The sequence below is a fragment of the Ctenopharyngodon idella genome, chromosome 12, assembly GCF_019924925.1.
Source record: "Ctenopharyngodon idella isolate HZGC_01 chromosome 12, HZGC01, whole genome shotgun sequence".
Lineage (NCBI taxonomy): Eukaryota > Metazoa > Chordata > Actinopteri > Cypriniformes > Xenocyprididae > Ctenopharyngodon > Ctenopharyngodon idella.
In genome coordinates this window covers 16,136,233-16,161,225 of record NC_067231.1, presented here as the reverse complement: position 1 = coordinate 16,161,225, position 24,993 = coordinate 16,136,233, and the positions used below count along the sequence as shown (strand labels likewise).

Genomic DNA, 24,993 nt, shown 5'->3' with positions numbered 1-24,993 from the left:
GGAGAGGGTCTGTTTTTTATTGCCCACAGAGTCTCAGTGTTACCTCTTATGGGCTCTCCGCTTTAGTCTGTTGGATTTCCAAGAAGTGGCTATGCCAGACAAAATGTCACACATTAAGATCGACGACACTGATTTGCACCCATTTATTCAACCAAGGATGAAAGACTGGGCTTTTGCAAATACATGTAGAATAAAAGCATGTCTGGACTGTAGGTATAAATCAAAATGTTGACACACACGCACACACATACTGTTAAGTGAGCATTTGCATTTCTTTTCTGCTTCTGTTCATCATCGCTATGGCCTCACGGCTGTAAATGACCAGTCTGTTGCAAAGCGGAACAAGAACAGATATTTTTCCAGATTTAAAAATCAAAGGTCTACGCTTATTTCCTACACACAAAGAAAATATACAATAGTAGTACTGAAATTAAACCCATTCAGTGATGTTTACTAGTAATGTGTGTATTTCATACCACTAGACAGAGATGATTAAATTAATGAAAAGGTCTCTGCTCCTAATTAACTTTGTGTGAGTTGAAGTCTTGTGTAAATTTCCATGTAATAATTAATGCCTGAGGAAAATTCTTAGTAAATGATCTCTTGATCTGCAGCAAGAAGTAGAATCATTAATTCAGTAAGAGAGTAAAATCTAAAGAGCACTGTTTAAGTGAATGTTAATCTCTAGGTCATCAGTGTGGTTTGGCAATGATCGAGAGGGGCTAATACACCTGGCACTAGGCCTTCCATCTGCATGATTTGAAAAGAGGGAGCTTCTGTTCAGTTTTGGTTCACTTGAAAGCTTATGAGTGAGACCTATCAGAGTTAAACCCAGCGTGAATAATGTTGTGCTGAATTCACTTATTTTGAGACGCTGTACGGGCAGGATCAATAGGGAAATTAAGTCTTTTCTGTGATCCAAATGCCTGTGTGTAATTTTCTGCCAAACCATACAGCACAGCACGGAAGTTTATAAAGAGCCTCTCAAAAGTGTGGTTCTGTGGGCACGCAACCCCAGAGAGAAAACAAACAGTTGACATAATGTGAAAGCCTTTAACTCGGTCAAGTAGGTTCGTTTTGGACCTCACTTTTGTTTGCATAGCAAAGACATCTTAATGTAATGTTGATCATTCATACCAATACAGTGTTTCCTTCACACACAGACATAGAAAAGAAAGGAGAAGAAAAGAAAAGAAACGCTTTTCTTACACTAACTTTTTTGACCCTCTCCGCTCTACGTTGTTTGACTGTTTATTAGCAACGGGAGCCAGCGCGTGCTTCGTTTCTATGGTTACTCAGTAACTGAAGGAATCGCCGACCAGCCACAAAGTTAGCAAGATATATAACATTTGTAGAGGAAAACTGTTATAAAATTACTTGTTTAGTTACGTTTGGTGAGTAATAAACCGTATTATATATTGATATACTTTCAAGAGGGCAAGAAATAATTTAAAGTTAAACAATGTTTAATAAACGCCGCATTATTAAGTTCTCACGCTGACAGCTTTAGCCCTCTCGTGTTGTATTAATACTGTTAACTATATTGCGTTAACTCTGCTTTAATGTTAGGTTAGACTCATCTAGTGTTTGTCATGGGGGTGGCACTCTCTATGGCAATTCAGTGGAGCTCTGATGCTGATAAACTAGAGGATAGCCCTCTAAATAATGACTTGCTGACTGAAATCCTGCTCTTCACGGAGGAGTTCGGCGACAGACACCCACATGAGGCCAGGCTTAAATTCAGCGAGCCTTTACAATGGAAAACAACTCTAGAAGCGTCTGATTTCATATCAGATTTATATGACATCAGGTAATACCAAAAACCGGAGATTATAAGAGACGTGCAATTGATTTAGCATAACATTCCCTTTAGAGAAATCAGAAGGATTAGACCTAATTTAATTTTCATGTCTAGATATCTGTAAAATTCCATTTGGTTCACTTTATACTGTAGGTTTCCAGATAAATTCCTATGCTGAATCAATGAAGTCTTAAGTTTGGAGCTACTTAGTCAGGTGAATGCTTAAAACACCTGTGACACCCTTTTGCTTTTTCTCTTTTTCAGAGAAGAATCAGTTATGTCTCTGGGATATGATGATAACGGACGTTCCCTTCTCCATCTGAGTCCACCTGACATCACGGTGTACTCATTTTACTACCTCTCTAACCTTCTGCAACTAAGCAAAGATAAAAAGATGAAGGAGGTCCAGAACTGTTTGGAGGGTGAGCTGCATGGAGAACATGCAATATTACTTTAAGCACTAATTTTCCTTTGTCTGAAATGCCGTATTCTATTATTTCCAATATCAATTTTGAAGTCTTCAACAGTCCAGTGCCTATATTCATTTATGATGCAGATCCCAAAATCTGAGACCAAATTGAATATCTATAATTATTTAAACCTGGAAATATACAGTTGATGTTTTTGTTCTAAAAACATAAAATAAGTAAGAACTATTTAAGATGCTGCACTATTTCTAGGACCCCAATCAAATCACGTGAACTCCTTTTTACAGTTGGCCAAATGTTTTTCCATTGATGCACAAGATGATTTATCATTCTAAGATCATGCTGGATAATATGATCATCAGGTTTGACTCAAACTTGTGGAGTTTGTGCAGCTCAAGTACTGCTGTTATTACAGCAAGAAGAATACAAATGCAAATCACAAATCATGTTATTTTTTTCAATTCAGTTTTAAATGGACTGTTTTTTTTATGTTGATAATATAATTTGTAATAAAAAACAATTAATTATAGGCTATATCATGTATTATATACTCTAAAAAGTGCTGGGTTAAAAACAACCCAAGATGGGTTGAAAATGGACAAACCCAGCGATTGTTTTCTGTTTTTTTTTAAACTCAGCGGTTGGGTTGGGTTAAATGTACCTATTGGGTAGTTTTATTTCTCAGCTATTTTTTTTTTTTTTTTTTAAATTACTGTATTGCTTGCTTAAAATGAACCCAAAATATGTTGGAAATTAACATATACGCTTAATAAATTAACTTTTATTAAGTTTAATAAATAATAATTAAACAATAAACATTTATTAAATTGCTTATTAATAAATGTTCACCTTTTGATTATTATTGTTGCCTCTAGTAATTATGTTTGATTTTTAATTTCCAACCTATTTTGGGTTCATTTTAAGCCAGCCATATTGTCATTTTTAAACAATAGTTGGGTTAAATAAAACTGCCCAGCACGTTAGGCTGGGTTAACATTTAACCCAACCGCGGGGTTAAAACAATCCAATGGTTGGGTTTGTCCATTTTCAACCCAATTTGGGTTGTTTTTAAACCCAGTATTTTTTTAGAGTGTATGTATGAAATAGACACATTTTCACTAGTGGTCTCAGTCTTTTGGACCACACTGTTTTTTAGAGCAAATTTTCCATCTGAAGATTAGTTTCAGACATGCTTTCTGCAGCTTTTGGCTAATATTTAAAGGGGCGCTCAATAAGTTTTTGCTAACGTTTAGTGGATTCATATTTGTCCCAGTGGTACCACTGGATTTGGACTCTATACTGACACCTATCGCACTGATTGCATGAAGACTCTTGGTGTAAAACTTGCAATGAAGCATGGGACTGAGGAAAAAAATCAAAGAATAGTGAAAGTGTTTTTGTAGCAGGTGTGAATAAGGTGTGTTTATGGCCAACAGCTAACAGGGACCCAATAAAGAAGATCTTTGGGCCCAGATCTCCTACAATACATGAAGATGAACTATTTAATATCCTGCAGCAGCTGGATGAGAAGCTGCTAAGCATTGCTGTCAGACCGATTACGAGGTAAACACTTTCTGTATGCATATACTGTATACTGTCTTTAATCAAAGCAATCAGCCATACTCCTTGTCTTTAATAAATTGCCATATATTGAAAAGACTGAAAATGTTATATATATATATATATATATATATATATATATATATATATTCACTGAGTGCTTTAGAGTGCTTGACAAGTACATGTTTTAACTTTGTTTTTCACTAGCTATATTACTGTTACTGGTTAATGAGCTGTGTTTTTGTTCCATGTTGTGTGTGTGTTATTGCCCAGAGAGGGCAGGCTAAGCCCAGCAGCTGTTGATACGGAGGTAGATCTGTTGAAGAGATTCTGTGGAACAGGAGAAAACCGGGTGCTGAAGTCTGTGCGCTACACATCAGGTTTGCATTATCCTCACTCTTCCCCCTCTCCATCACTCCTGCTCACTTTATCTCGTTCTGTCACTCACTCACTTCCAGACTTATTTTCAACCTCAATCTGATTAATCTTGTTTCTCTCTCTCTCTCTCTCTCTATATATATATATATATATATATATATATATACATATATATATATATATATATATATATATATATATATATATATATATATATATGCATTCCAACATGTTCTCCAACCAATACGATAGGTCGTTTGTCACTTCCCTGAAATACCCATAAGAGCGTTTACTAAAGTTGCGCCCCTATCGACAACAGGGTGCTTTCATTTTAATTCATGAAATACGACCCATAGGAGCGTTTGCTAAAGTTGCGCCTCTATCGACAACAGGACACTTTCATTTTAATGCATTGTTCCCTTTTATCTGCGTCATATTTCGGGTTTCGCGTAGCTCAGTTGGCAGAGCATTGCAATATATAACAATATGCAATCATGTGATCATGCGATCGTGGGTTCGATCCCAGGGAACGCATGTGCTCATAAAGTGAATATATTCACTATAAATCACTTAAGGGTAGGTTTAGGTGTTAATAAAAAAAATGAGTTTTGCTAAATGGAAATAGGACAAATGGTGTAAAAAGTCCACACATTGCATTTAAATGAACACGCATTTTGATTGGTATCGACAGTCATACGTCATTTCATGACGACAGATGTAACACGACACTGTCATTATTTTTACGCCAGCTAGAGGGCACATGACTTTAAAACGTAAATATAGGTCGTAATAAGGTGCTTGAAAAATGACCTATAGGGGACAGTCTGTATTTTTCTCTTGTTTTCTAGCACACATATCTAGTAAACATTCTCAAATCAAAATACAGATACTTAAGAAGTTAAATGACAGAATTGTTTTCTGAAAATTGAGTGACATCATGTTTACACCAGACACGAGCGGCGCGACGCAACAAAAGCAAATAGAACCTATTATAATTAGTGATGCTGTCTACGCTGGATGCAGCATGGTGCAACATTCTATTTCTGAAATACTTCAACTGTTATTTCCGGTGTAGATACGGTGTGAGTTTATGCTTAAAACAAAACAAGAAAAAATATCTTCCAATGGGGTAATGAAAAAAAACTTGTTATACTTTTGAATTTTAAGTTTATTTTTCTTACCCAATTGGAAGATATTTTTATTGTTTTAAACATAAACTAACTTAACTTTTAAAAAAAATCTCAGAAAACAAGACTTCTTCCCAATTAAAGACACACACTGAACCAGTATTGCTTGTATTAGTTCAAAGTCTGTAAGATTTTTTGTTTGTGGCAATTACGAATTACATTAGACAGACCTACTCTAACAAAAATTAGATGAACGCCACTAATGTGGCTGTTACTGATGATGTGCAGAGCTGCGACAGAAAGAGTGGTGCTGAGTTAAATGTGGCCACTGAACCATCACAGATCCCGCAGGCCAACAAGAAATTGAATCAAGAGAGGCTGGTGTCAGATAACTAAAAAGATGGATCTGTAGAGACAGCTGAGGTGACAGCCGGCCCCAGTGAAATGCTCATAGTCCCACTTTCAGAGTCGAACCTCTTGCAGGTGCGTGAGGCCCACTTCCCTGCTGATGCAAAACAAACTGTCTGCCATAAATGAAATCAAAACCAACTGATATCAGAGTTCAGCAAACAGTGCTTCTCAAGGCTTTAGAGGATTCAGGTAATGATTATGAATGCATTGAGAGTGTTCTAGTTGAAAATCATGAGAGGTACTCAAACAAGCAGGCAAAACAGACCTACGGAGGTGGGATCAAACTATATTTAGTTAAACAGATTCATTATTTTCTTGACAGTGCCAGTTGCGGTCACATTAGAAAAATGTTGTGTGGAAAAATGTCATTAGCAATCTATAAAGTCAAGCAGCTTTCTATTCGAATTTGCATGACCAACTAAATCACAATGTGAATTATGCGTGGGGAAATCTTCCGCCCTCAAGTGAAGTTCCCAATTGTGTTGATTCCTATTGAAATGACGCAATTTGACCAAACAGCTAAATTCAGCAAACAAAGTAAATGTGACCGAACTTTAAGATTGAATCTTTCCAGGGAAGTTTTTCTTTAAGAAGCTCAGTAAACTTAGCAGTTCTGATTGTGCTTAATACCTTATGATAAACTCAAAAATTAAAAAATCTGAAAAATCTCTTCTTTACACTCACTCTTCAAGCCACCACCATTAGTGGCAATGCTGGATATCCTTTAAATATAACATGTCTGCATTCAAGTCTCCACAACATGGAAACCATTACATATGTCAGATTTCAGTTTAAGAGATTCATCAATTCTTCCTCTTTCCCTGAGGAGAACGGGCAGATTTGCTGTGCCATAACAATCAACTGTTTTAGGAAAAAGGATTGCAGCCTGCACATTTGAATGATGGATGTGGCTTCTTTTGAAAAATGTGTCCCCGTGTACCGAGTAAAATTGGAAGCTTCTATGCAAGTAAAAGAGGGATGTCGTGAGGATGGGCAGGGCGGTTTGGAGCATGTGGAGTATCGACGGGGGTGTTTGGCGAGGGTGATTTATCTCATGGTTATGTCTGCAGCAACTCAGTCCTGAAGAACAATCAGTCATCTTCACTGGCTGGGCTACAGGGAAAGAGTGTCCATCTGCCCCTGTGGGAGCCTGCACTGTATGAACTTTCCAAAAGTGGAAGTTTTATTGCAAACTTTTGCTGTTCAAAAGTGACAACAGTGCACTAATTTAACATTTGACACATTATACATATAACAAAATATACAAATCTCTAAAGCATAAATCCTTCCTCCACAGATTATGTGTTCTCCAATGGTTGTCGCTCTCCTCCCTGGAGGCAGATGGATGGAGAGATTTGCTCCCTCATAATTGAGACCTGTGACACAGAGCCCACGCTGTTCATCACTTGCAATACTAGCGGAGTTTTCCTTGATGAGGTGAGAAAACTGTCAAGAAAGTAATAACAGTCATTTGGTGTGTCAGTTTTGGATTGCTCTGGGAACACAATTCTCTTGTATGTCAAAGCAAAACACAATTCTGCTACATCGGAGTCAAGAACAATAATCAGATTCAGAAATGTGGACATTCCCCCAGTTAATTATATTGTATTTTTATCATGAAATCAATTACAGAGGAGTTTGATTATCTAAACAGGGCATATCCCAACAAGCCTGACCTGAGTACATAGCAGATGGAAATTAATGCATCTCATCGGAATGCTGAGTGATGCAATATGACTTTTTCTGAATCTGAAACGTGTCAAGCTGTCAAGGGAGCCAATTTTGGTAGACAATTTGAACATACACAATGTGCTCTTAATGTGTTTGAAAGGTATGGTATACAGACACTTTTCCAAAACATGAGGTAAGCGAAACTGAAAAGTTAAGACATGACAGTTATGTGATTCTGTTCCAGATCTGCTTCTCTAACTGTGTTCAGTGTTTTAAAGCCGCCTCACAGAACTAAATATGTGTGCAATTAATCAAAAGCAACATTTTACACACCACAGTATTTTTCATTCTGATTCAGAGCACCACTTAATCATGTACATATCTGTCTATTTTTATCTTTGTGTTTCTTTCTTAAATCTAATTTCTCTCTCTCCTCCACCTCTCTCTCTTTCTTTCTCTAAATGTCTATTCATTTTGGACTCTATTTTTCTCGTCTGTGTTTTGTTCAGTGCTTTCTGACACTCACCTGTTCATTGTATATTTGAGGTCAGCTTGAATTTACTGCAAATGACAGTGAAGTTAATTGTATAGATTAGACATTTAATCAGAACAATTCACCTATAAACCTCAGAGATTAAGAGTTCAAAGTACAGTTATGTCTGTGCTTGTGTGTGAGGCTGATGGTCTTTGTGTGTGGGTGTTTAGTTTGTTGAACTTTTTCTCTTGCTCTTTCAATTGTCTTTTTCAAATATGACTCTATGTTTGAGATATGCATTATAACCCAACATACATCTCAGCCAAAAAATACTAATACGCCACTGGGAATGTCGTTGATCTCTCCATTTACACTTACATTATGATTTGGTTTTCCAGGAAATCAATGGAGAAGGAGGTGAAAACTCCTATAGGACAAGAAGTGAAGTCTACAAAGACCTTGTCACACTGTTGAAAAACATGTCTCCCCATTTTGCTAAGGCTTCTGATGAAAAGGTATTGCTTAACACCACATGAATACAGCAGTTTCATCTCTTTCAGCATGTATGAGTTGTGCCTTATTTCCTCTGTTGTTGGTTTATTACCAATGTTTGCCATTTTTGGGTTTCTATGATCATTTTTAGTTATTCTCTTCCACTGCACTTGGCCTTAAAATGCTCCAGATGGTGATTTCTGAACACATGACAGTGGTTTCATTATAGTGTCTGCTCCACACCACACGACTTTAGATATCCTAACCATGCTCTGGGCAATCCTAACATGTGAATTACATAATTCACAGTTATTCACTTTATGGACTAATCATCCAAAATTTGACAGTGCAACTGTGGCATACTTATATAATCCATCCCCTGATGTTTTCCCCTGACTTTAGTGCTTATTAACAGGGCCGGCCTGTGGCATAGGCAACATAGGCAGTTGCCTAGGGTGCAAAATGACAGAGGGGCGCCATGCGAGAGGCAGGCCCGGTTCTACAGGGGTGCTAGAGCGTGCTTAGCACCCTCAAAGAGAAAGCAAGAGCACCTTCAGTTGATACTGTTATAATATCATAATGGTGAAACCGATTTAAAAAACACTGTAGTGTGTATTTGTGTGTGTGCGCTCTGGAGAGCGTCAAAGGGTTTCTATGTACAAACATATTTTTGCAGCGTCGAGCAATGAAGCCAATCACAAACATGTCTGTTGATCTCTTGAAATCAATGGCCAATCAGAGGTGTAAACGCCGGAGTTTTTATTCACCACACGCTTTAGAGTTTTGCAGGCTCGTGAATGCTATAGGTATTAGTTTTTCCATTAGCATTCACCACCTGAACTATGCTTTTTTTTTTTTTTAAAAATGAGTGAAATCACAAGTTAATGACTCTTTATGGCAGGCATTGATGTTTGTGTACTATTCTGAAACTCTTTACTGGCAAAACTAACACTGTGGGATGTTTTTGCTTGTTTTAAACTGCAAGTAAAGTGCAGTGTATTTTCGTTAAATTTTTTGTGGGGGAGGAGGGCTATCTAAAATCTCGGCTAGGGCACTAACAGAGCCTGGGCCGGCCCTGCTTATTAATTTCGCATCTCAGGTGGTATATGGGTTTTTGTGAGTATGTTAAATGCTTAAAGCTCAGTGGTGGTGGTCTGGAGAGCCTGAGTGTTTAGGCATCAGAGACAGATGACATCATTATGTGAGTATGCCATACGTGCATTTCTATTTCAAATAAATGCTATTATTTTGAACTTTCTATTCATAAAAAAAGTATCAATGTCTAAGTGAACAATAGCCTATAAAATGACTTAAAATACATATAAAATAATAATGAGGCAATAACAGTTGGTTCATATAAAGTATCAAAAGCAAGTAATATGGTTTTATTGAACAACCCTGTTAAAATACATTATGTAATATATAATATAAACAACTTATGTACATTATCTATCTGATCAAATCCTTGTTTAATATTGGCCAAACAACATTTAATTAAAAAAAAAATCCACTTAATCTTTAATATTTGGCCACTTCTAAATGCTACAGCCACTGTAATTCCTTGAACAAGATCATGTGGGCATCAAAACATGCAAGCTCAGAGCGAGGGTTTAAACTTTTATTTTGAAATCGTGATGAACAACAATTTGCATATTTCCAAACATAGGTTTATAAATAATTTACAAATCTGGAGAAAGATTTTCTAGACACATTATAAGCAAATTCCAAACTGAAAGGGTAAGGAGTTTGTCAGCTGCTGAGATACGCTCCATGGATATAAATGATAACAGCACATATGTTTATTTAATTATCATATGCAGTAAAAGACAGAGCAATATAATGCAAGCACTGTAAAGATTTTGCCATAAACTCAACTCTATAATGCTGATATCGCAAGACAGCATCGTCACTAATTAGTGTACATTTAGATAATTGCACATATTAATTTAAGAAAACTTATCGAAGCCATTAACGTGTGCAGTGCTCCGACACATGCATGGAGCACTAGAGCCTCGGGCAACCAAGTTTGAGTCTGATCCTGTCCCGCTATCTCCTCTCTCATTGCTTCCAGGTCTCTCCTGCATTTGAAATCCAAAAATGCAAAATAATAATAACTTAAAAAATTGAAGAAAACTTTATCAAAAAAGAAGAAAAAAGAACACATAAGTAACCATGTAGACTGCTGATTGAGTTATTCATTTTGAATTCCAAATATTTGCTAAACAGACTCAAGGAAAGAGGCCAATACTTAGAAACATAGACACAAAAACAGCACAGCTGTCCTTCAACTGGCAGCAGTGTGTTCCTGCTCGCTCCTCAGCCTGTGGTGTGAGGTATGCAGCCTGAGATTAATCGCAGCTGAGGAGAAGAGAGCAAAGGGAAAGAGGGGACAAGCTAATGTCTACACTTCTCTCTGTGCGTAGAGTGTCTGCTTGTCACAATAACCAAGAGAGAGACGGATTAAGAGACTGAGCGAGAGAGAGAGGGAGTTCTCTCCTCTGTCACTGTGCTATTTTTCACATCACCACAGTGTGAAAGAATGTGAGAACAGGCCAGTTAGTCAGACCCCTCTGAATAAAGTAAAAGATAAATTAACAAATTAGGTCTCTGATAATGGCCTCAAGATGTGGTGAAAAGTGTTTATTGTTTGAGAAATTATATCCTATTTCTCATCAGTAACACAATGTATTTGTTGGAAAAATGTTTTGTTTTACAGCACCAAATATTTAGTCCTTTCTACATGAGATTTTACAGACAAGAATTATATCAAAATTAATTTTTAAATATACAACATCTTTAAGAAATTACCATTTTTCTTTCCTTTCCTTTCCTTTTTTTTTTTTTTTTTTTTTTTTTTGCGATTTTGGCTGGGTCAGTATTGTCCAGATTTGTCTTCAGCTTCATCGGTAGCAGAGCACAGTAAATGCCTTTTTGTTGATGCAGACAAAAGGTTTCCTCCAACTTGTACTTTTCTTTTCTTAAAACAAAGTCCTCAGATCCACGCTAATGTTTTATGCCGACCGTTGGCGGTTTTATAACCGACATAATTCTGTCCTTGAGCAATATAAACGGAAACTCCATCATCGAGACAGATTTCTCTTTATGTTCGTTGCTAAATGATGGTGATGTTATCTCTCGCCGATATAGTTTGCAGATGGAAAATGAAGGCAGACAGAAAGATTACTGCTGTACCATATAGTAATGGTTATTGTCTAGTGCTACTCTGTCGGTGTAAAAACCTCTGTCTGGTGTTCCCGTCAGTTACCTTGAGGACAGAAAGTATAAAATGTTCTTTTCATCTATTCATTGTGCATTCAGAGCCAATTTTCAGACACAAATTAAGCCTGCTGCTGAATTTTACCTTTACTCTCAGCAGAGATGTCCAAGTTAAACTCTGTCGTGTCCAGGACAGGCTTCATCTACCTCACTTGAGGAACAGTTCCCATGAGTCTGTGCTCAGTAGCACTGCTCACCTTCCATAACTCTTGCCTCTGATGAATGCTCGGTCTAAGTGTGCTATCATTTTAAAGCTTTATGAGAAAAACTGGATGAGCTGAAGTAGAGCTATATTCTGTACTTGTTTATTTGACACAGTGTCATTTACACATGTCCCTGGATCAACATCCTTTGTAGATCCTAGAACAACATCCATATCAACCAATCAAAGCCCTAACACTCTAAAATCATAAGGCAGTGATTGATTAATAGGAATGTTGTTTCAGGAACAACAAAGGATGTTGATATAGGAACATTTCCTACTTGTGTAAATCACGTTAGGCTGTTTATTTGGTACATTATAGTCACGGTCCTAATTGATATTGCTGAAAAGTGTATGAATATTGTTGCCAACATATTTTTTTTATAAAACGATTCTTTTCGAGACAGGAAATGCCACTTCAAATTTAAAAGATCTGATTGAAAGTGCCTACGATTAACCTGCTGAACAGATGTTGCACTTCTGATGTGATTTTTCTACAATGATTTTTCCTTGCCATGTTGCCTTTGGCTTGATCAGTGTGGGTATTAAGGCACTATTTTCTGCAAAGCTGCTTTGAAACAATATGTATTACTAAAGAAAAGGAATGAGGTGAATATTCTCAGTGCGGTTTTAGTGTTTGGTTTTTGAACAAGGCTGGATATGTGCTAGCAGGTTGAGTTCGATTATTGGTGGCAGTGAGGAGAAAGACTTTATTATTCTTTGAAGCGATGATGCCAGGCAGGCAGTTCAGCGTGCAAGCGTTTGTGTGTAAAAATGCCCACCAGACTTTCATGTTTTATTATGCCAGCAGGCGGGAGCTCAACCATGAGCGCTAGCAGCTGACGGGTGATGGACAGAGGCCGTAAAGAGAGAGTCGTAAAAGTAGTCTGCTTAGACACAAATCAAACCCCTCTTTGTTCTCCATATTTTACATTAGTTCCTTGTTTTCTAGATTTCATCAGTTTGCTTTTCTATGTCTTTCTTTCCATGTCTTTCTCATGTCTTCCAAACACATTTCTACAAGGCTACATATGAGAGTTCACCTTTTTACTCAAGACTCTCATCACCTTCTACAAATAGACGTTTATCCACCTGAAACGAACCCGTTACGTTAGGATGCATGTTGATTTGAGAACAGATAATGCTTTTAGCTGCACTATGGGACTCTTGTAGCGTGAAAAGTTCAGCAGAGAATAGGTTCTGGATTGCGGCCCGAGTTTGCTGTAATAAGTCTCAGACACGCTCTGGTCCTTCAGCCATCAGTCAACCACCGGACCGTGATTTTTCAGCCCAGAAATCCTCAGCGCACACCAGCTCTTAGCCAAAGACAACAGGCTGAATCTCCTAACATATCAGCTGCATGAGGAACCCATGCATTTTCATACTTTTATTAGATCAGACACTTTTAATCAAACATGCGCAGCCAGGGCTGAGCAGAAGGTGACGCTGATCAGGGAAAAGATATCACGCTCTGCTGCTTTGTCAGGGACAGGAAGACTATCACTCTGTTCCAAAACCTAGTAAGCTGTCTCAGATAATAAGGCAGTATTTTAATGCATCATAAATGCACTCTTAGTGTAAAGGTTGTTTCAGAAGGCAGCTTATTTATTCTGCCTTGAAAGACAACATCACAAATTCTAATGCAGCATAAATATATAAAATATATTTTTTCAACATTGATAATAATTTTCAACATTGATAATAATAATAAATGTTTCTTGAGCACCAAATTAAAATGTATTAAAATACAAAACAGTTATTTTAAATTGCAATAATATTTCACAATAGTACTGTTCGTATTTTTGATTGAATAAATGCAGCCTTGGTCTGATAAGAGACTACTTTTAAAAACATTTAAAATCTTACTTATCCCAAACTTCTGAATGGTAGTGTATAAAATATTATTATATTAAAATATTATACATTTTATATATTATAATATGTAAAACATAATAATTTAAGAAAATGTTTCCCCTAAACTTGTGTATATATGCTTTTTAGAGTATTGCATCATTCCTCTCATGTTGCCTGTATTGAAATCAATTGTGAGTCCTATCAATAGTAGTCAGCACACTATAAGTTTTAGAATAGACCTCTTTTGTCTGGCATATTTCTTTCCTTGTCATCTATCTTCATAGTTGGATGTTGCTGTAGTTTAAGATTTACTAAGCAGTTTTTGAGGTTTTCTCTATTCAGGCTTCTGTTTAGGATGCCATACTGGAGATTTAAAGGATTAGTTCACTTTGAAATGAAAATTACCCCAAGATTTACTCACCCTCAAGCCATCCGAAGGTGTATTTGACCTTCTTATTTCTGAAGAACACAATTAGTTATATTAATAAATATCCTGATGCATCCAAGCTTAATAATGGCAGTGAACGGGACCAAGAAAGTGCATCAATCCACATCCATCCATCATAAGCGTACTCCACACGGCTCCAAGGGGTTAATAAAGGCCTGAAGTGAAACGATGTGTTTGTGTAAGAAAAATATCCATATTTAACAAGTTATAAAGTAAAATATCTAGTTTTCGCCACTCCGCCTTCCGTACTCAACTTTTTTGCAAGTTGAATATGGAAGGCGTAGGACATAGCAGAAGTGTTTTGAGCTGCGAGAGGCGTTACACTTTCTTCGTAAATTGAAAACGAAACGCGCTCTGACGTAAGCTAGATATTTTACTTTATAACTTGTTAAATATGAATATTTTTCTTACACAAATGCATCGTTTAGCTTCAGAAGGCCTTTATTTACCCCCCGGAGCTGTGTGGGGTACATTTATGGTGGATGGATGCACTTTCTTGAGCTTCATACTCATTGGTCCCGTTCACTGCCAGTATAAAGCTTGGATGCGTCAGGATATTTGTTAATATAACTCTGATTGTGTTCATCAGAAAGAAGGTTAAATACACCTAGGATGGCTTGAGGGTGAGTAATTCCTTTAACTCTCCCTACTTGTTCTTGGACAGGGTTTTTGCAAGTTTATTACTTCAATTATAATATTAAATGTGGGTTGGAGTGGTGTGAGGAAATGGATATAACTTTGGCTGTTCTTAACTTTGCCCTTATTTTGGCCAAACAAGCTCATGAAAGGCACAAAGTGTGCTTAGCCCAGCTGGATCCACAGCGAATCCCTTGTGCCATATTAAAAGCTTTTTCCCTTGTGTACTCTTTCTGAACTCTTCCTCTCTCATACTCTTCTTTTCCTCTCGCTATTTCTGTTTCTCGCTCCTGCTCTGTACATCTCTCTAAAAGATGGAACCAATGAAGGGCTGATGGTGGAGCATAGCAGGTGCCTGTGGGTTTTTTCCTGCCTATTAACCATTCATATGTCTCCTGTTGAGCTTCTCACAGAAGTAATAAAGAAGTGGGAGAGAGAGAGAAAGATAGAGTCCTTCACAATTTCAGAAAATCATTGTTGCGTTACTTTGCCACAAAGACTTCACTCAGTGTGTGCCAAACTGCCAGCCTGCAATTCAGGAATGTACAGAAACAATAAACTTCTCATATTGTATAGGCAATTAACATACATAAGAAACTTTGGAAATATGTTTCTATTTTTTCATTTATTCTCATAACTCAAAGGCAGGATTGTTTTTCTGGCAGTGGACTGTGGAGAAAGGCTGTATTATATAAATGTTCAGGGATACAAATTCATAAGTGGGATTTAGTTTTTATACGTCTCTTTCTTAAAATAAGAAGGCTGCGCTAGCTCGGAGATGACTGTGTGATGTGCCTCCCCAATAAAGAGACAATATGTCAGATGTAGAATGGAAAATATGTTTTGCTAAGCTAAGAGTGCATTCATGAAGAACAAAAAATACTTGAATAACTCTTTTAACTCCCCAAGTCTGTATTTTTGGTGCAGAGGTCCTTTTCCCTACTATCTAGTTTCATTTTTATTCATTCTCTTTTACAGGACTCTGCCATTCAAGATGTGCCATCCACTGAAAAGATCCTACATGTGGAAACGGTTGATGCAGAGGAAACAGGCCAAACCCTGAAGTCTTACGACCATGAGGAAAAGAATGTGCTTGAGAAGGCGAGACAACAGCTTGCGCAGAACAAGCCGGGCGGTAGGAAGAAGAAATTAGAACCATCTTTGAAATGGAAGAACCTTGGACTCGTGTCCCTTTATGAGTAAGTGATAATTCCAAACCCTAATGGATGTCTTCTGTAGTGGCCCAAAAAAGCCATCAAAGCATGAACATCAGAGGCCACTGACTCTGGGCGAGCTGATGTTTGCTGGAGTGCGTGTGGCTTGTCAATGTACTGTACAGATACAAAGTTCAGCAGTCATTCAGACTTCAAGAGATGGTTATGTCTTATATATTAGTCGCTCTTCCTCTGTGAGTGTTAATTGGAGAAATCAAATTATTATAGGGATCCAAAGTGACAGTTAGCTGATAGAGTTGATCACTCAGACATTCTCCTCCTTGGACTGATCTAGCAGACAAATCAGCCTTTTTGGCTGTTTCAACACTTATTACTGGTAAACGTCCTCTGAAAAGACATCTAAGATTTCCAAAACAATAATCTTTTGTTTTGGAGAAATAAGAATTTCCCAGATGTGAAAATTTACTTCAGTGTTCTGCCTTTAGCAGTGAAAGAACCAAATTTGCATTCAAATGATCTAAGGTTTCTCTGTAAGCTGTCACACCTACTGAAGACTGAAACTAACATATTACATGATGGGAGAGAAAACGTATAGAAAAAAATTAAGGGCCAGGGAAATGCAACAAAGATGCCAGTTAATCCGAAAGTCGAAGTGGCTTTTTTAAAAACACATCTGGAACATCCATATAGTCCTATTGCGATACTTGTGTAGTAAAAATAAAATATCAGACTAGACATACAAAGCAATCTCATAATGTGAATTTAAAAAGAGAGGGGAAGAGAGAGAAAAAAGAAAAGCAAAGGAAAAAAAATAGATCTGAAACAAAGTCGACATGAAACAGAGATTGTGATTCTTTCTTTTTTTCTAATATCATGTATATCAGTTTCTCAAATGAGAAAAGAATGTAGGGCGGGACGTGATTTTGTCCATCTAGAATTGGTTGGATTGATTGGATCATTAATAATTAATAATAAACACTGCAATATTCCATAAAAATAATATAAGAATTTTGGGTAACACTTTACAATAAGGTACATTAGTTAACATGAACTAATAATGAACTGCACTTACACAGCATTTATTAATCTTTTTATTTTAAATTTACTAATACATTATTAAATTCTTAAAGGGTTAAATGAAAATTATGTCATTTATTACTCACCCTCATGTTGTTCCACACCCGTAAGACCCGTTTATCTTCGGAACACAAATTAAGATATTTTTGATAAAATCCAAATACTCAGTAAGGCCTGCATCGCCAGCAATAACACTCCTTTTTTCAATGCCCAGAAAGCTACTAAAAACATTTTTAAAACATGTGACTACAGTGGTTCAACTTTAATATTATAAAGTGACGAGAATACTTTTTGTGTGCCAAAAATAACACAATAGCGACTTTATTCCACAATATCTAGTGATTGGCAATTTGAAAACACTGCTTCATGAAGCTTCGAAGCTTTTCGAATCTTTTGTTTTGAATCAGTGGTTCGGAGCGTGAATCAAACTGCCAAAGTCATGTGAACTATTGAAGTTTCAAAACACTTATGACGTAACTAAGCCTCGTTTACTGAAATCACTTGATTTTGGCGCTCTGAACCACTGATTCTAAACAAATGATTCGTAAAGCCCAGAAGCTTCATGAAGAAGTGTTTTGAAATCGCCCATCACTAGATATTGTGGAATAAAGTTATAAAGCTATTTTGTTATTTTTGGCGCACAAAAAAGTATTCTTGTTGCTTTATAATATTAAAGTTAAACCACTGTAGTCACATGAACTATATTAAATATGTTTTTAGTAGCTTTCTGGGCATTGAAAAAGGGAGTGTTATTGCTGGCGATGCAGGCCTCACTGATCCCTTGGATTTTATCGAAAATATCTTAATTTGTGTTCCAAAGATAAACGAAGGTCTTACGGGTGTGGAACGACATGAGGGTGAGTAATTAATGACATAATTTTCCTTTTTGGGTGAACTAACCCTTTAACATTAGTTAATGCACTGTGAACTAACATGAACAATGAACAACTGTATTTTCATTAAATAATGTTAACAAAGATTAGTAAATACAGTAACAAATGTATTACTCATGGATAATTTATGTTAGTTAATACATTAACTATTGTTTAACTAATGAACCTTATTGTAAAGTGTTACCGAATTTTGATTTCATGGCTTTAAAGTGTATAAACAGTGTTAATAAGTGTCTGATTGTTGTTGTTTTTGTTTTTCCAGTGAGGTAGAGGAGAAGGCCAGAAAAAGCAGAGAAAGCAAGAGGATTTTGGAATACGGCACAAAGTCACCCGCATCAGAGAACAAAAAAAAGTCAAATTTTTCTGGATCGTCTCTGCCAGGCTGCCACTCTTCTCAAAAAATGTATGCCACAATCTCAGTCCACAGAAATAGCTTTTTCATTGTACATGTGGTATTTCCTCTGAGGTAAAAACCTAACCATTGCAATGGGATCTGAAAAACCCTCTCCCAGGAACACGCATAATTGAATAACTCTTTATTCTCCTGGCCAAATATAAAAAACGTATCCAATCACTGAATTGGAAATAAAGACTCACTTTCAGGGCAAATTATTTCAGCTGTGGATAAGTATTCATTTTATAGCCTTTAATAAGACACGGATGAAGCAGCCGTTCAGGTTGGTGTGCACACGGAACGGTCCTCTGGTGCTACTGGGAGTAGCGGTCTGTAATAACCGGCCTATGCCTGAGCCACTGATAACCCTGTTCCTTCTCCTGACTCCTCTCTGTCTGTTTGGCGATGGTGAGTGAAAACTCCAGCTGTCCCTATAACATCCACTGCCAGAGTACACAGTCCTGCCTGTAAGGAGCTCCGGGTGCAGCCGCAGTTTCTCTTTTTCCTGCCGTTTTAAATCAGTGATGCACACAAAAACAGTGTAGCATTCTGAAGATTATTTGGATGTGTTCATGGTACACAAACACATCAGTAATGTCCACACTTACAATCTTTCGCATTGAAAAACACATTCCACACTTCCAGTAAGTGACTAGCACCGAAAGAGATGAGTACGCTGCTGTCCGGCAATACAGTTATCCCCTGGAAAACATATCTGAGTCCCTCTGGCCTCTTCTCCTTGTGTACCGAGTTTCATGACTCGTTTCCCGATACATTCATTTCAGTAGCCTGATCCGCTTTAACGGCCATCTGCGTTTGTGCGTGCGTGTATAAGCTCGCGATGAAAGAGTTCAGAAATGCACTGATGACCACTCCAGTCTTCCTCTCTCTCTGTTGCTCCATCTCTGGTCTCTCAATCCCCTGCCGTTTAATTTGATGCCATGGCTTAAGATGACACTTCAAATACACCCCTGAGTTTGATGGCCGTTTTGTCCAAGGGTTTGAGCATGAGGCCTTTCAGAGAGCAATAATTCATTCCACATTGGATTCAGAGAGATTTTACCAGAGCTTTGAGAGAATGGGCTGTGTGGTTTGGCTTGCACCTGCTCTGACTCTCCTTCGATTTGATGTATTAAGCTCTATTTATTAGAGAAAGGGCTTTTTCTATAATGTCCTGTTATGTATGGATAGGTCTCGTTTCTATTCTGAGAAAATTCTGTGGGAGAGTACTTCTCACAGTGTGTGTCTGAGAGACATAAAATTGTTGGCCAGCTTGAATATTAATATGTCTAATAGGTGCATATGTGTGTGTGCACAGTAAAACCCCAGGAGGAGCTGATGACTTCAGCGAGAGTTCATCAGACGATGAGGAAGATGAGGAACAGCCCGAAAGACGTGCCGAGGCCGCCACCGACCTGCCCTCTGAATACTGGCAGATCCAGAAACTAGTCAAATACTTAAAGGTAAAAAACACATTCGCTTGTATAAATGCACAGACCAACATGCATCAATACTAAAGCTGTCATGATCTCAGATTTTCACTACACGATTATCATGGGCAAAAGAATTCACTATAAAAATACTATTGCGATATCTATGGAAATTTTAATTTATCACAAATAAAAAAAATCTAATTCATATTTAACTTTAATTTGTGTTTTCACAAAAAAAAAAAAATGAAAAATATGAGTGTAGGGAGATGGAAAAAGAGTTTGTAACCATAACTGTACAAATGCATAGAAAAATAACTTACAGTACTGCAGACTGGGCTGTCCAACGCCCCTGCTCTGTCCAAAATCGCATACTGTCTAGTAGGTATATTTGGTTTAAAATGTACTTTGTGACCGTTAAAAAAAGTATGTTCTATATAGCATGCATATGGGTAGTATGAATGAATCAGACATTCTGCATCTACCATGCTGTCACTGTCACATGACCTACCAGTGTCAGTTGCATCACTTCACTGTCATTTACAACTTTCCCGTGGCTTCATGGGATAGTAAAATGTCCATCAAATGCGCAGTCCAGAATCTTAGCGGAAGTAGTAGGTCATCTGGGTACTTTTTGCCTACTGTTTTTCGAACACTATGAATTTGGACATAATACTATTTTGCTCTACTGTTTTTTGCATACTATATTGTATGGAAATAGGCATATTTGGACACAGTGTCTGTCAAGCTATCTTTTTTCTGGTGTGGGTAGAATGTCTCGCTTTCATCTGTTATCTCCAACGACAAGATTTTGTGCTGCAGTAGTCGCTACACACTGCGTTGTCATTTTCTTTTTCCGTTTTATGACTGGTGGCGGCCACCTACTGTATTGGAGTGTCAACCGGTTATTTGTGCTGGATTATTTACAATATTATCATATGTGTAGTATTAAAATGATTTCAATATTTAATTTAAAACATCACTGTTGCTGTCAATACATATACCCCTGGTTTCACAGACAAGGCTTAAGCTAGTCCCAGAATAAATTTATGTTTGAGCTGTTTTAACTGAAAGTAATTTGTACTGACATATCTTAAAACAAGTCAGTGCTATTGTTTTGTCTCAAGATGCACACCAGTAATGTTTTTTTCTAGGGTACATTTATAAAAGCTACTTAAATACCCTAATTGAACTAAGACCTAATCCTGGTTTAGCCTAAACCCTGTCTGTGAAACCAGACCATAGTATATTGCGACACTCCTTGTCAGTACATTAAAAAGGGGTTTGCAAAGAACTAAATTTGCAAAATTGATCTCTCACATTAACGTGAGAATAAAATAAGGTAATTAAAAGGCACATTGTCTCCTTTTACAATAGCCTATAGTAAATAGTAGTATAGAGGGCATAGGCCTATTGTAGATTAAAAGGGCACTAATGTTAAACACCAGAGGACATTTTTTTTCTTCTTCTTCTTCTTCTTCTTCTTCTTCTTCTTCTTAACCTTTTAAGACCTGGAGAAAAAAAGTGTTTTTTGAATTTAGTATTTTTTCATGTTATTACCTTGTTTAGAGCATTTTTTTTTTTCTTTTTTTTTTTTTTTTTTTTTTTTTGAAAAATGATATTTTATTCATATGTTATGCTATGTCCTCGTAAGTGGACACTAGGACTCAGTTGTTTAAAAAAATAAAATGACATGAAATGACAAAAACAATGGGATTTTTTTCATTCACCAATCAATTTTTAGGTTTCAGGATTTTTTTTTAACCAAACTGTTTAAAGATGATTTTCAACTATGTTATGAAAGATATAACGGAATGAATTGATATACCATACATGGGTTTTCCCATTCAATGCAATGTATCTATACACTGTATCTAATTTGCATATTAATGTGTTCTTGGAACAACATGTAATGAAAAAAAAAAAAGAAGTGTAATAATGGGAGTAATAGTTGGCAACATTTTCATAGTAATATCTAATATTTCATAGAAATATTGATGTCATTTCTTTCCCTATTCACTTGTTGTGTCTCCTAAATGCCTAAACATGTATGAAATCAATGTCCTGTTTTGTAACAAAAAGTCATATTTTTATTAGAAACCCCATAACATTTTCCTGAGATGTTGATTTATTACAAACAATTTGAAAAATAGTCAGATTTAAATGATAATTACAAAATGTTGTCATATATATTATCACTTCCATAAGGGTGCTAAATTTGATCACTCAGTCATTTTTAAAGACCAAGGAGAAGTTGTCGTCCTGGTGAAACCTCCAAACATTTGGTATCTCTGAAAAGCCCTGAATGCTCTTTACAAGACATCCAGACTTAAACTGTGACATGTATGGTGTCAGAGAAATTCACTAAAATAAAATGTCCTCATACGAGGACACAGGGATGCAGGAGGCTAAGTGTAGTGAGCAATAAATCATGTAAAGAAAAACATCCAAGAAAAGTTCAACCGCAGGTAGATATTTTTAGCCCAGTAAAACAGGATAATGAATGTGATTTTCCCAACGGGAGGTGCTCATCCTCTACCAAACGTCAGAAAAAAAGCACTTGATAACAAAATCCTGTTTGATTTTGGAAAGCGTTTGGAAAGTGGATTTGAAAAGTTTTTTTCTTTTCTGATTTGTGTGAAGTGTTTGGGGATGCGTTTGTTACATTGCTGTTTTCAACTCTAGACAGGATGCGTTTATAACGTGCCCTTCCCAGCATTCTATCTGTCTGGAAACCACAGTTCTTATTTATGAGGGTTTGTCCAGTAGCGCTCTTATAATGTCATTACCATCAGAAGCCGAAACACAGTCCGTGCCAAACTAAATATCTGTTTTATTTTTGGAGTGAAGGTTCAGTTTTTCTCCTCCCCTCTGTCTTTTCTTCTGCTCTTTTCCAGGGTATAGACATGCGTTTGTATTTCTGGGAGATTACACTTCTATAAGGTGATGCATGAATGATCGGACTTGTGCTTTAATGGCTGTTTATCTAGGGATATTTTTGCAGTCTACATTACCTGAACTGTACATTTACATGTCTTCATGTTTGCCTTTCTGTACACATGTACAGAGGGCAGTTTGCACCAGTGACTACATCCTTTCATGATGTGTTAGTGTTATATTAATAAATCGTGCATGTCTTTAGACCGCAAAACATTACACACACCAAACTCTATTCAGTTGTTGCCTGGATGGGTCAGAGAACGAGCGTTGAGTATAATTGCACGTTCACACATTCACAGACACACTTTGTAACTGCGTCAGTATGTAGAGGAGGTGGCCACAGGCTGTTTGTCTCACTAGATTCTGCCCAACTGCCTCATTAGCTTGAATTAGAGAAACATGGCAGCCAAACAAAGTTGCATAGAAACATTCTCACACTCTCCCCTCTTCCAGTTACCCCATTCTGCTCCTCGTTAATCGCTTGCAAGTGAATTGCTAGTGCCCTAATGCTCTTATATGTTGAAAAAGTGTGCAATTTTTGCCAATGTGATTATCTAATTTTTTTTATTACTGAGTCATTTTGACTTAAAGTTTGCACAGTGTCTGTCTGCTCAGGAGATGAAGCCTAAATCTGGATCTCTCTCACTGCAGCAGCTCATGCCTCACTTACATAGTGTTTCTCACAGAATACAAGACTTTCAGAATAATAATGTGCACAAATAAAAGACTTTTAAAATGATCCTCAGCATGAAATAAATTTAAACAGCTACAGTTTTTCATCTGCGTAGTGGCAGAAATTGAAATTCCTGTCAGAATAGAACAATTGTTATTTGTAACCAGAGTAATGTCCACATCTTATCTCAAATGGCCATTATGAGGTATTGCTCCATCTACTGGACAAAGTGAGTACTAAATTGAACGTGTGTCAGATCAAGCTGCTGGTGCACCTCAGTCCTGCAGTGAAGCCTAACAGATTGCTTTTCTTAATTTTCTGAATTTCTTTAGCCCTACAGAAATTAATATTACTTCTGAAAAATGTTTAAAAAGGTGCTCACTTAAATGTGATGAAGATAAGTGTTATCAGTACTCTAAATGCTTTTATTTTTCATAGAGTGGTTTGGCTCATGAGGGTCAGCGTAATGAGATTATATGACCAGCTGAATTCTACTTTCTTTACCTCTATTTTGGCCAATGTAACACACTACTGTTCAAAAGATTAAGGTTGGCAAGGATGTTTTTGAAGGATGTTTCTTATGCTTACCAAGGCTGCATTTATTTGATCAAAAATACAGTAAAAACAGCAATATTGTGAAATATTAATACAATTTAAAATAGCTGTTTTCAATTTTAATATATTTTGAAATGTAATCTATTCCTGTGATGGCAAAGCTAAAGTCTTTAGTGTCACATGATCTTTCAGAAATCATTCTGATATGCTGATTTATGCTCAAGAAACATTTCGTATTATTATCAATGTTAAAAACAGTTGCTGCTTTCTGATTTTGTGCTGAAACTGTGATACGTTTCTTTTCAGGATTCTTTGATGAATTGAGAGTTCAAAAGAACATGTTTTAAATGTCTTTACTGTCACTTTTGATCAAATGAATGCATCCTTGCTGAATAAAAGTATTAATTTCTTTCAAAAATCTTACTGACCCCAGACTTTGAAACAGTAGTGTGATGAGTGTATCAGTTTGTCAATAAAGTGGTATCATTAACCATAAGAGTCAGCAATTGAAATTTACATAAAGGATGGCATAACATTATCTACAGCAGACACCCATTCCATCTGCTTTTAGACAAATGGTTTAAGTGTTAAGTGAGTGAGGTGAGTGAGTGTGTGTGTGTGTGTGTGTGTGTGTGTGTGTGTGTGTGTGTGTGTGTGTGTGTGTGTGTGTGTGTGTGTGTGTGTGTGTGCGTGTAAGTGAAGGTGCTCGTAAATACTCTGTGGATATGCTGTTTTGCATCAGGTTTATACTGTCCATTAAATGTGATATCTCTTTGCTCTTAAATCTAGACAAGGCAGCTCTGCTTTGTGGTTCTATGGCTTCTCTCTGTGTAAATCATTTATACAGCTGTCTTTATCTTGCTATGGAGAGCTGGCTGCTTAATTGGGAATAAATGATAATGATCAGACATCAGTCAGCTTCTCTATAAATTAACTCTAATGTGTATATCATACTCAACACTCATGCCAGAATGAATATTCACATTCTCTTTTCCTAATACTACTTTGTTCTCATTCACTATGACACTTTCTTTCTTTTTTCTTTTTGCCCTCTCAATTTTCTCCAGAGCATCAGTATAGCTATGTTTTCTTCTTAA

The 24,993-nt window shown here is 36.8% G+C and overlaps 1 protein-coding gene across 2 annotated transcripts in view; it reads left to right on the top strand.

The window, feature by feature from the left end:
* The first annotated feature begins 1,268 nt into the window (after positions 1 to 1,268).
* Positions 1,269 to 24,993, top strand: part of odad2 (outer dynein arm docking complex subunit 2) — a 65,912-nt gene continuing 42,187 nt past the window's right edge. For both annotated transcript variants that reach the window (XM_051914228.1, XM_051914229.1), the window contains exons 1-10: positions 1,269 to 1,394; positions 1,570 to 1,810; positions 2,066 to 2,223; positions 3,666 to 3,792; positions 4,063 to 4,169; positions 7,003 to 7,142; positions 8,250 to 8,366; positions 15,738 to 15,958; positions 18,167 to 18,307; positions 19,617 to 19,761. In XM_051914228.1, coding sequence (XP_051770188.1) covers positions 1,593 to 1,810; positions 2,066 to 2,223; positions 3,666 to 3,792; positions 4,063 to 4,169; positions 7,003 to 7,142; positions 8,250 to 8,366; positions 15,738 to 15,958; positions 18,167 to 18,307; positions 19,617 to 19,761 — 1,374 coding nt within the window. In that variant the 5' untranslated portion in view covers positions 1,269 to 1,394; positions 1,570 to 1,592. The remainder of the gene's footprint in view (positions 1,395 to 1,569; positions 1,811 to 2,065; positions 2,224 to 3,665; positions 3,793 to 4,062; positions 4,170 to 7,002; positions 7,143 to 8,249; positions 8,367 to 15,737; positions 15,959 to 18,166; positions 18,308 to 19,616; positions 19,762 to 24,993) is intronic.